We start from the raw sequence: 13397 nt of genomic DNA, 5'->3' as shown, positions 1-13397 counted from the left end.
TTTCAACTTTTCTCTCTTCTTCAATTAAAAGGTCCAAAATAATCTTCAATCCAAAAAATCCAAAAAAAAAGGATCTAGGAAAAACGAAAATTAGTTGCATGTGTTTAAAAATTAATGAATCTCTTTAATATAAATGGATCAGTCCTTACATTATTACAAGCAAAATAAGGAAAAACATGTAACAAAAAATGGTAAACAAAATGCACACACATGCAAAACACATGTAACTAATATAAAAGAACATTTTGAAGATAATTCAAATGTTGATATGCATGACATATAATGGACACTCAATTCCAAGAGTCTACAATAGGAAAGAAGTTCCAAACAATGAAACACAAGGACATCGAGGTTGTAATCTCTTTCAAACATTCCACAAAGGCTAAGGGAGAGTTGTGATAGTCACCCCTTAAGAGGGCCACCCATCCATTTAGACCACCCACGTGTCTTTGAGACTTGTACCCATTAAAGAACCATGCAAAGAGTTTGCCCATTGTATCCAATTATAATTTAGGTGAAGTCCAAGAACAGAGGAGGGAGACACTCTAACTCCCTCCACCCACATGGATTTAGGGTGGGCTCAAAGTGAGCAAGCAACCATGTAAAAGTTGATGAGTACGACGATGAGACTCTAATGTGTAAAGAAGAGATTGATCAAAGTGATGCTTGTTGCATGACATGATTGTCCGGCCTATGGGTGGTGGACAAGAGCAAGATTTCTTCGACAAAAGTACAAGATACACAAGATTTGAACCAACATCCTACATGGAGCACTCTTGCTTAGACATGTAAACCAACCAACCATTCAAAGACTTGAAGGTATATGAATGTAAACATGGTCTTAAAAAGAGAACAATCCTAAGCGTGCAATGAAACCCACCTTGCCTTCTTTCTCTCTCGTGTGAAACAGACGACACAATTGCCTGGTACCTCCCATTCTATCACCATTTGTGACAGAAGGTTGAGATAACCCTCTACAGGACCTCCGATTCCCTCAAAATTGGTGACACAGAGCCTCCCGCTCTATCAAAACTAGTGGGCTTTACTATCTGAATGCTCTCTTTGCGACACGGCCTTATTTCCTGCCCTTTTTCTCTTCAATCCCAGACTGAGAAAATCGAGCTCGCAGTGTCTCTATGACGTCTTCGAGCTTTACATCTTGCACTGCAAGAAGGACCATAGAATGGTATAGAACATCTGCCATTTCAGATGCAGTGCGGACTTTACCCTCACCATTCTCAAGGGTTCTGCAAAGCTCATCCGCTTCTTCACTGCAGCCAAAAACAGCGCTAGAGTTACCTCAATAATGGCAAAAGAAAATCAATTACGAACGCCCCAGGCAGGCAAATAGGGTCAATCTATCATAAGCAAATAGGGTATGAGTACAGACTACAAATCCACAAGTAACAAAGTGTAAAGAGGTGGAGACCGTATTTTTGAGCAGAGTAACCGATGGTCTTGCAGCAACTTCTTTGTCCAAGATGGCTTTGATGATGATGACATCCCCATCACTTCTTCCTTCCTTTTTGCAATAGTTTGTTCTAAAGAGTATAAAGTAGTAGATGCACATTCTTTAACCACGGCCTACACAGTGCACACAGACATATACGCTAATTAGAGATGAATAGTGCACCCCTACTTTTTCTAAGATCATCGTAAGTCCATTCACTAACCTCAGTCCCCTTGCCCAGGTCGCATGCAGGAGTGAAGTAGCATGTCTCTGCACCTGTATGACATGTCGGTCCATCAGGAAGCCCCAAATATATTACCTGCGATATTTCAATTGCCATGTCACCCTTTTGCACCTTAACATCCAAGTGTAATGCAGTAATACAAAAGAAACTTACAGAGTCACGATCACAATCCAAGTACAGATCAGCCACATTGATGAAATTGAAAGATGTCTCCCCCTTTGTCCAAAGTGATGAGCGCGAGCGGCTGTAGAAAGTAGCCCTACCAGATGCAATTGTTGCAGAGATAGCATCACGGTTCGCAAACCCTTGCATCAAGATTGCTCCAGTATTTACATGTTGAGCAATTGCTACCACCAAACCATTGCTATCCCATTTGACAGATTTCAGAATAGACTCCACCTCCCAGGAAAAAAAAGGAGAAAAACAAACAAATTAGCAACAAGGAATACTAGAAAGGAAAGCTAACCAGATGTTTGTGACATTATGGGAAAACGCTGCATCTAAACATAAGCTTGTTGACTTACAGAAAGAAGGACATGCTTGCTGCTTAACTTTTTAGCAGCCAACTTTAAGAATGAAAATACTGAAGCATGGGAGCAACAACACCAACCAGCCATTGAGACTCACAGTTTGGCTGAATGCCAAGCAATGGAAAAATATGAAAAACATAAATGACATGGACAGATTCACTTGCAATCCAACAAACAAGCAAAGAGGAAAATCCACAGCAACACTCCATGGATACAACCAGCACCTACACTTGTCAAACATAATCACAATGCTGACAGAGACAATATCAGACAGTCCCAGCTCAAAAAGCAAGATGCAAGTACAGAACCTAGGCTGAGACACTAAAACAGGGATGCCTGATGTGCAAGTGACCACACAATATATCACAAACCAAAGCACAGTCACAATTCTCTTTGTAGTGGTTTGAAAGTCTTGCTCATCTCCTATCTGTGATCTTACATTTGAGTCAATGGGGAACATTAGGAGCAGTGTTGTTACTTATGGAGTTGTAACCCTAAAAAGGGGGCACCAATATAAACAATGAGAAATAAGAATGAGGAACGACTTGCACTATTCCCTTAGGGGAGTAGTAGCAGAGGGAGCGAAGATAGCTTTAACTCACTCAGCACATGGACAGGGTGATAATGCACACATTGTGACCTTCCCCACCTGCATGAGCAATCTAAACTATAGCACAAACAAAACCATCTAATACATGGGAACAACCTCAAAAGATGTTCTCACAAATAAGGCATGCTTTACACAACCAGCTCAAGCCTGCACCAGGACAGCCACCATCTACAACTGCCACATTATCATTCTCATCAGCCACAACTACTCTGGCATCAAACACAATGGACACATTGGTACATCCTTGGACATCTCAGAGGGGCACCCATACTTAGTGACTTGCTGTGAACACGTGTGAACACATCCTTTAGGGTGCTTAAAGTCCTATAAAAGGGCCTCACTTACTCATTTGTGCCATGTTGAGTATGATCACCACACTTGGATCTAAGCCCAATGAAACCAGCCTTCCTTCTTAGATCGAGTGGTAAATAACCTAATTAAGCACTTAATTACGGCAACTAACAAATCCACAAAACCGCATTGCACACTTTACAATACAATCTTAGACATTGGATAGCTTGTCAACCCCAAAACTAGTGCCCCTTGCAGTATTTCTTTAACTTTTATTACAAATGGATGGAGTACAATTGAAATCCTCTGACCTTCTCCACTAGTGCCCCTTGCAGTATTTCTTTAACTTTTATTGCAAATGGATGGAGTACAACTGAGATCCTCTGACCTCCTCCACTAATCCTCTAACCACAAGCCTCCAAACCAATTTACCCCTTCATTTGTTTGGGGATTGGCCTTCACTCTACTCCTCAAAAGACAAATTCAACCCCAAATCTCGTATTGGCTGGCTAGCCTCTTGAATCTACCTGAAATTCCTCAATTTCAGCTACTGGAATTCAAGTCCTATGCCCTCAGTTCTAAGCATGCATCCCGAGGCCGTTGTTAAAACCCTAATTTATGTTGTAAAATAGGATTTACATCACAGATTGACTGAAATCTCTTCCTCTAATGACTCAGACTGCTAGAAAATGCTAAGATAACTTCAGAGACTGGGGGACGAGAGAGTGATGTAGAGAGAGAAATTCCAGATTTTCATTGCGACAAAATTGATTGTAAAAATTGATCAATCGATGCAAAAACTAATACAAAACTGATCCCAAAAGCGACCACAAAAATTTCTCAAACTGATAAAAAACTGAGCTGAAATTGATCTTAAAACTAAGGCAAAAGCTCATGTCCAATTGATCATGCACTAATCCCAAATTGATGCAAAAGTATAGTCGCAAAGCTGCGATAACAAACATTTAACATACTCATCTGCATGCATCTTACAGTGACTAGTAAATTGAGTAGTGACCTCCTGGTAGACATACCTTGGATGCATGTTGAATACATCCAAGATCCATTACATATGAGAGTTGTCCACAACTGGAGGAGTGGAAGTGCTACCTTCTCCTTGAGTATCAAGTAATACTCCAAACCCTTGCTCTGTTGGATCTAATTGAGCCTGAACCAAAATCGGCTCTACTTGAAAGGCAACTTGGTAAAGTTGCAACAACTAAGGATGGTCTATCAAGTCATCCTCTTCCATCCACTTTGTATCTATTGGTGAAACAATCCTAAAGCTTCACCAAGAGGCATATGGAAACTGTGTAAAGAAATACTCTGATATAGAAACACAAATAACAATCGTACGACAAAGCACAAACCGATAAAAGAACACAGTTAGGGTTAGGGTAACTCAGAGACAATGAATATAGTAAATAACTGAAGTGATATAACTGCTGAATATACAATGTTCATGCAGCAAACACATTATGCAGTGAATGAATACTGAATCTCGAACTCCTGTATCTCAAGGATCACGGTAGGGGGTAATGAGCTAGAGAGTGTGTCGTACTCCGAATCATAGCAAGGCAGCCTCCGGATGTTGAACATCCACAAACGCAGCACTAAGAAGCTGGATCTGATGCAGACAGCAATGAGGAGAGAAAAAGTCTAAAAACGCAGGCAGGACAGCTTGCAAGAGAGGGAAAACTGCCAAACGCAGGTTGGATAACCTAGCAATAGCCTGTTTAAAAGCTAAGCGATAGTAAAAGAAGAGAGAAAACTGCCAAACACAGGCTGCAAATGACGTGGCTCGCAGTACGGCAATAGATTTGTGCAGAAACAGCAATCGCCTAGCTGGGATCAGCTCCAAATTGTGAGAAGAGGGCTCGAAATCAGATGCCAACTGATGGAGACAACAACAGACAGCTCCAACTGAGATGTCCTCCGCGAACGGGATATAGGCAGCAAGCTAAAACACCTGAAATCTGCAAAAACGAGATTCTTGGCTGAATGGAGGGCAGCATATGTATTTATAGAAAGTTTGGGCCCTCCCAAGTGGGTTTGTGCTTATGGGACACAGAAACTCTCTAGGATCACGTTTCTTTTAAATAAACTAGGTTTCTTCATTAATTAAGCAAGTTTTGGGGCTGTTTAAGTAAAGCTAATGCATTTTTAGCTTAACAAACTACCTCTATCTTTACTTGCCTCAAAACCTCCACTAGGTTATAGGTCTTTCTTCCCCTTAAGTATTGCAATGCTTTATTCTTTCACATGGTTGCAATTCCAACTTGACTAATATGCATCATTGCATCCAATTGACTAGCCCCTCGTGTACCTAACATGCCACCGTGTCTTTTATATGTGAACGGGTGTGAACACACCCTTGGTACTTGTACTTTTATATACCAATCTCAAAAACCTAAAAGAGGTATACTATTGTGCCCACACATCGTGCATCTCTCTCTCTACTATAGCACTCTCTACTGCTGCTTAGGTTTTTCTCTCTATCTACCATCACCATTGTTGGCCATTGCATCTCCACTGCGTATCGCTCACTTCATGTTGGGTGTAAAGGCCCTTACGCTACTCCCGTGTATATATTTATTTACACATGTGAACACATCCTTACAGGTATAAGTATACCATACCCTAAGTATAAATACATTATTTTATTCTTTATGTGTACTACAGTGGTACACACCTATCCCTCAACTCTTCACTCTCTCACTACACTGAACAATTGCACACACCTCAATTGACACGCACATTTCTTGAGTACTTCCTCTCGCACTATTCAAACTAGTATCAAAGCATTGGAAAACGAGTCTGCGTTCTCGAGGATCGGGATAGGCAGCCATTGTCAATCAGTGATGATCAGTTTGACTAGTAGGAATGAGGCGACAGCAAGTGTGACAATATGCAGCAGGTATGACCAATCAAGCGACAACATTTCAAGCACGCGCAATCATGACAAGCACCTCATGTTTTCTGCAAGCGATAGCTAAATGGAAGTAGCTCGCATGCAAATCAAATAGCAACAGGCGGCACAAACAGGTCAGGGGTGACCAGACACAGCATCCGGGCCAACGTTTCAACTGGCAACAACTCGCAAGCAATCGACGAGTCAATGGTCTAGCTCTTCGACACTTTTTTTGACATTTTTAAATTCATTCTAGCAATCAGGCCCCTTGTTCATTAGCAGCGGTTCATGCACACAAGCACAGAGCCCAAATCTGTGCAGATTTATGTTTGAAAATTTGGGGCTTTTCTCGGATTTGATGTTGGTCATGCAAAACAATGGCATCTAACCCAGAAATTGAAGGCATTGTGTGCATTTGCCTCAAAAATTTTGGGGCTTCTCTTACACAAGTCAAAACTTTTCTCAACCGAGCCAATTTCATAGTAATTTGCACACATTTGGACCTCAAAATTTAGGGGTTTCGCAGAATTTGTGAAATATCTGCAACATTTACCTGTATTTTATATTTAGGATGATGAATTAATGCAATTGGAACAGATTTATTGCAAAAATTTTGGGCCTTTACATTGGTGATGCATTTTAAGCCAATTTGTACCTTGACAGTGAAATTATAGCCGATTCACTGCTGAGTGGGAGAAATTTGGACTTGGGATATATCAAACGTTATAAAAGGGTAGCTTCTCTTGATACATGTATTGCTGAATATTCATTGTGTAGTGGAACAGTAATACATACAGCACTTGGGTTATTGCGTTTGGGCATTATGGTGATGTATTATTGAAGTGGGAGCTATCATTTATGCAAATGTATTTGATTTGATTCATGTACATGCTATAATCAGCACTTGGAACTAAAATTGCAGTAAAATATTTGCTTCTTGGACACCTTTGGAAGTACAAGTATGTGTGCTTGCTGTTATATTTAGAAACCTTGCTATTGGCTGAAAGTATTCAGCATTTTATTGCACGCTTTTATTGCTGAAAATGGTTGGCAATGCATCTACATTTGACACAAAGAATCTTTTAGAGATTTGTAAATTTGATGGCAATGGCTTTGATCTTTGGAAAGATCATATGCAAGGTATACTTTTTCTGAAGGATTGTGATTATGCATTGGCAAAACATAAGCAGTTGCTTTGTCAGATGAGGATTGGGCTAAAATGAATAAGAAAGCCATTACTTACATTAAAATGGCCGTCAATCACAAATGATATCTTGGTTGATATCAAGGGTCTTACCACTAATTATGCAATTTAGGAGAAACTCAATGCTACATATGAGAATACAACTCCTATGAAAAGTTAGTCAACTTGAAGCTTGATGAGTCTAAGCTTGCCTCAAAGCATATAAATTCTTTCACAGATATTTGAGTCACAGTTACAGGATGCAAGCTTGCCAACCTTTGATCCTAAGCTAAGGGCTATCTTCCTGCTTATGACTTTTCCCGATTCATGGGAAGCATTGGTTGTGTCATTGAGCAATAACCCCAACTTGACATTTGATGGAAAGGGCTTTGATCTTTGGAAAGATCATATGCAGGATATACTTTTTTTGAAGGATTGTGATTATGCTTTGGTAGAACATAAGCTTGTTGCTTGTCAAATGAGAATTGGGCCAAAATGAATAAGAAAGCCCTTACTTACATTAAAATGGATGTCAATCATAGATGATATCTTGGTTGATATCAAGGGACTTACCACAACTTAATGCAGTTTTGAAGAAACTCAAGGCTACATATGAGAATACAACTCCTGTCAATCAGGTACATCTCATGCGAAAGTTAGTCAACTTGAAGCTTGTGAGTCTAAGCTTGCCTCAAAGCATTTTAATGCTTTCACTAGTATTTTAAGTCATATAGGATGTAGGCTTGGCAACTTTTGATCCTAAGCTAAGGGCTATCTTCTTGCACATGACTTTGCCCGATTCATGGGAAGCATTGGTTGTGTTATTGAGTAATAAACCCAACTTGACATTTGATGGTGTGTGTGGTTCTATTCTCAATGAGAAGATTAGAAGAAAGGCAGGTGGGAAAAACAATGGATCAGCCTACAGTGTAAGAGGACGAACTAAAAAGAGGTCAAATGCTGCAAATACGAATAAAAATCATCACAAAAGCAAGGAAAAACAACAAGATGTCACTTGCTATCAGTGTGGACGCAAAGGGCATAAAAAGCCCAATTGCAAGTACTATAAAAAGGAGCAAGAACACAAGAAGCAAGCTAATGCAAAAGGCAAGAACAATGAGAAGGATAGCAGCTCTACCCCTAAAGAAACTGAATATGCAAATGTGGTATCTAATGTTGTTATTAAAAAGATAGAAGAAGATAAAGATGTTGATTTTTTTGTTGCATCTTTAGATCCACATGCTATAACAGTGGAAGACATGTATATCACTAAAAGGGATGTGATAGATGCCTTGTTGTTTGCTCGTGATGGTTTGTCACAATCGTGGATTGTTGACAGTGGTACTTCATTTCATGTAACTCCATCTTTGGAGTGTTTCTCTTCTTATACAAAAGGTAACCTTGTGAAAGTCTATCTAGCCAACAACCATGTATGTGATGCTATAACAGTGGAAGACATGTATATCACTAAAAGAAATGTAATAAATGCCTTGTTGTTTGCTCATGATGGCTTGTCACAATCGTGGATTGTTGACATTGGTACTTCATTTCATGTAACTCCATCTTTGGAATGTTTCTCTTCTTATACAGAAGGTAACCTTGTGAAAGTCTATCTAGCCAACAACCATACATGTGATATTGAAGAAATGGGCACCATACACCTGGCTTTTGAAAATGGTCAAAAATTGATCCTTCATGATGTTGGGTATGTAGCTGGCATTAAGAAGAGCTTGCTTTCTCTTGGGCAGCTAGACAACAGGGGATACTTCACTACCTTTGGTGGTGGAATGTGGAAGATACAGAAAGGGTCTATGCTAGTCACTAGAGGTGGTAAAAAGGGAACTCTATATTATCTCCACTACAATACACTTCCTAGAAAGTTTGTTGCAGTTATTGAAGTGCAGTCATACAAGGAGTTATGGCACAAGTGTCTTGGACACATGAGCCAAAAGGGTTTACAAGCACTTTCTTCACTTGAAAGAGTTGATGTGAAAAACTCAAAGCTTGACTTTTGTGATGACTGTGTTTTGGGAAAGCATGTAAAGAGTTCATACTCTCATGGAGCCTCTAGGAAGGCATGTATCTTGCATTTAGTCCATTCTGATGTATGTACCATACCAATAAAAACTCATAGTGGTTTTCGTTATTTTGTCTTTTATTGATGACCATTCTAGAAAGCTATGGGTTTACTTGCTTAAGCTGAAAATGAGGCATTGGATGCCTTTAGAAAGTTTTATGCATTTGTTATTACCCAAAAGAGATTAAACTCAAAATGCATAAAAACCGACAACGGAGGAGAGTATGTATCTAAATAATTCAATAAGTTTTGTAATGTCAATGGGATAAAACAAGAGCTTATAGCTCCTTATAATCCATCATCTAATGATGTGACTGAGCAAATGAATCGCACTTTATGTGAGAAGATTCGGTAGATGTTATCCACAGCTAATCTCCCATAATTGTTTTGGGGAGAGGCACTTAAACCACAATACATATTTGCAACCGATCTCCATATCGTGCACTTGAAAGCAGCATCCCTGAAGAGGTTTGGTCTGGCAAACCTTCTTCATATGACCACTTAAGGGTCTTTGGCTATGAATGCTATGTACCTATTGACAGCAGAACAAACTTGACATGAAATCCCATAGAGGCATCTTCATGGATTATGGAGATGAAGGTGAAATGGGCTATAAAGTTTGGGTTCCAAGCACAAAAAAGATACTACACAGTCAAGATGTGGTATTTAGTGAGTCAAAGCTGTTGAAAAGTGCCACATCTAATGATTTGCACAAAAAGAAAGTGAAATTTCAACATGATCAGCCACTTGAACAGCCATCAACCACCGAAAATTCAGCTCCATTTGATGCTGGTTATGATAATCAGCACATCACCATTGAGCCAGATGAAAATGGGTAGCAAAGAGATGCCGTTAATCAGTTTGGGCAACAAAATCAACATGCTAAAAATGAATTACAGCAGCTTGAAAATGTATTACAGCAACCTGAACATGCAGTTCAGCAGCCCAATAATAAGGTCATTGACATTCCCTTGGATGTGGATCCATTGCCTAATAACACAAATCATCAGGTGAGAAGGTCTACACATGTCGAGCGACCTATGTAGAGGTTTGATCCCTCTTTGGACTATATTTTGCTAACAAATGAGGGTCAGCCTCACACACATAAAGAGGCATTATCATGTGAGTTAAAGAAAAAGTGGGAGCTAACTATTCAGGAAGAAATGAAGTCATTGTATCAAAATGATACTTGGGATTTGGTTCCATTGCCCAAAGACAAGAAAGCTATTCCTAACAAATGGGTCTATAAAATCAAGTGTGTGGATGGCAAACCCAAATACAAAGCTAGGCTTTTAGCTAAGGGCTATACTCAGAAAGAGAGGATTGACTTTTAGGAAGTCTTTTCACCTCTTGTTAAAATGACCACTCTTCAGATATGGTTTGCTATCGCAGCATCTATGGATCTTGAACTTGATCAAATGGATATTAGAGTTACATTCCTGCATGGTGATTTAGAAGAAGAGTTGTACATAAAACAGCCCCAGAAGGCTTTGTTATACCAAGAAAGAAGCTCTTGATGTGTAGGCTTAAGAGAAGCTTGCATGGTTAGAAACAGGCTCCTAGACAGTGCTATAAAAAGTTTGATTACTTCATGCTCTCATATGGGTTTAAAAGAAGCAATGCAAATCACTACTTATATATAAAGAAGGCTGATGGTGATGGAAGCCGTATAATTCTGGTGCTTTTGTGGATGATATGCTTATTGCTGGTAAGCATAAAAGCCAGGTTAATGCATTGAAAAGACAGCTACATTCAGCCTTTTCCATGAAGGACTTGGGTCCAACTGAACACATCTTGGGCATACGTGTGACAAGAGATAGAGAGCAACAGCTCTTATTTCTCTCACAAGAAAAGTACATCAGCAAAGTACTTGATCGCTTTTCTATGACAGATGCTAAGTCACTTGGTGTTCCTTTACCGCCATACCTTAGGCATAGCAAAGCAGATTGCCCAAAAGATGATAAGGCAGCCAGCTCTATGTAGGGGGTTTCTTATGCTATGGTTGCCACTAGACCTGACATTGCTCATGCAATGGGAGTTGTGAGCAAGTTTATGTCCAATCCTAGCAAAGCACATTGGGAAGCAGTGAAATGCATCTTCCGGTACCTTAAGGGCACACAAAGAAAATGAAAAGCAGTCATATTTATCATGTTTTGTCATCTCCTGCCTGTGAGCCTCAATCTGAGTCAAACGAAGACTTTAGGAGCTCTGACTTGTCATCTCCTGCTATGAGCCTCAGTTTGAGTCAGATGAAGACTTCAAGAGCTCTGACTTGTCTATCACTTGTTTTGACGGAGGAGGTAGCTCGTTCTAGAATACTCAGTTTATTGCATTTTAGTGCATTTTCTCCTCTAGTCGGGATTTTATGTGCATTTCTCGGGGCAGTTTTTGCATTCTTCAACCTGCCTCACCTGCTTGACATTGTCCACCCTTTTCGGGATTTTTCTGAGTATTTCTAGCAGCATTAAATGCCTGGTCGGACATTTTTTGCCTCAAATTTCAGGTCGGTCAGTTTTTGGGTTTTTTGGCTATTTATAGTCATTTCCCACTTGGCAATCAATCAGATTATTATCTTCTCTCCTTCCTTGGCAAGTGCACACTCCGACTCCGTCATCTTCCTCCGTCTTCGGTGTTGCCGCTGTCATCAGCCTGATCTAGTGCCCTCATTGACGCTGTGGACTGCGTGCAAGGACTGATCAATCCTTCTGTATTCAGCATTTGTTCCTTGTTCAATGGAGGTTTCTTTTCTTCTTCTCTTGTAGATTGTCTCTCTCTTCCTCTGTGTTAGAGTTCCTTCTTTTATTGCGCACTCTTACATGGTATCATTGCCTAAGAGCGACACAAAGCTGACTTCTCGCGGAGACCACCCAGGCTGCCCAAAAGCAGCCAAAATCACCTGCGTTTTTGCATGCACACCCTTCCTGTGTAGAGGCGACCCTCTCTGGGGCAAGGCGACTTCATCCACAACTTGGCGACCTCATTCTGAGGCTTGGCGGCAACATCAAGGTGGCAGTCCTCACCATCTCGAGCTCTATCGATATCTACATCAAGGTGATTGTCCCTTTTCCTTGGCGTTTGCTCCTCTGCTCAAGTTGTCATCTTCTGTGGACGAGTCATCAACATCACAGTCATTTCCCTCTGCAAACGCAAGGTTACTACATCAGGCGACAATATTCGGCGGAGCATCTACACCAATTGTAGCTGAGTCCTCCTGTTTTGTCACTGTTGTCACATCAAACACAGATTTTGTGGGTGTTTTGCAGAAATATACGAAGATGTCTTACCGCCAATTCTTTATTGACTTAGAGGATGAGGTCTCTGTTCCTTCCTTTGAGAGATGGAGAGATTTTCGTGCTAGTTCATGCGACGACGGAGGTCACCTAGCCCGTTTGTACGTGATCCCTCCCCTCCCCGTTCTCTCCATGTTTCACAAAAGGCTCGTTCTACTAGCCTTCATATGCCTTCAATGGCACCCTCTATGCACGTGCCCATACTCCCTTCTTTACCCAAAGAAGACCGGCTTGATCGTTCCAACTACTCGCTTTGGTCGTGTAAGGTGGAGTGTATCCTTGATACCTTCGACCTTTGGGAGTTTGTTACCCACCCTATTCCCCATCCAGTGGAGGATCCCATCGTTGGATCATCGATGGATCATGCGGCCTTATGGGATCCGCTCAACTCGAGAGCTCGATCTTTCCTCTTTATGAGCTTACAGGATTCTGTCCTAGTGCACATGCATAGGTTGCGGAAAGCAACAGAAGTGTGGACAAAGCTTGCTTCTTTATACCATCAGAAGACATTTGCCCATTGGATTACTCTGGAGAAGAAATTACGGATACTCGATGTTGATGATTCTTCTTCTGTGAAGGATCATATCAACAAGTTGGAGTACATGAGGGATGAGCTTGCGTCCCTTGGCTAGATGATCTCTTTCGAGGATATGGCCATGATTCTTTTGACTCAATTGCCATCTCCCCGGTTTGATGTCTTCTACACCAGCCTTCTTACATCGAGGACCCGTGAGAAGCTTCTTTGGGAGGAGCCCCCGCTTGTTTTGGAGCATGACAAGCGCGCCAAAGAGGTAGCCAGTGGATCCACCTC

General features: G+C 40.8%; 1 protein-coding gene across 1 annotated transcript in view; it reads right to left on the bottom strand.

Annotated features, from left to right (window-relative positions):
* Positions 1–224: 224 nt before the first annotated feature.
* Positions 225–13397, bottom strand: part of AT-IE (histidine biosynthesis bifunctional protein (HISIE)) — a 28754-nt gene continuing 15581 nt past the window's right edge. Inside the window, exons 2-5 of the mRNA XM_087678937.1 lie at positions 1848–2093; positions 1674–1769; positions 1430–1584; positions 225–1271 (exon numbers count right to left, since the gene is read on the bottom strand). Of these exons, the coding sequence (XP_087535063.1) occupies positions 1076–1271; positions 1430–1584; positions 1674–1769; positions 1848–2093 (693 nt within the window). The 3' untranslated portion in view covers positions 225–1075. The remainder of the gene's footprint in view (positions 1272–1429; positions 1585–1673; positions 1770–1847; positions 2094–13397) is intronic.

This window comes from Lygodium microphyllum, chromosome 1, assembly GCF_053477565.2.
Source record: "Lygodium microphyllum isolate KBCC chromosome 1, Lygodium_microphyllum_v1.1.10, whole genome shotgun sequence".
In the NCBI taxonomy this organism is placed as follows: Eukaryota; Viridiplantae; Streptophyta; class Polypodiopsida; order Schizaeales; family Lygodiaceae; genus Lygodium; species Lygodium microphyllum.
The sequence above is the reverse complement of the archived record's forward strand: the minus strand, read 5'-3'. Positions and strand labels throughout refer to the sequence as shown.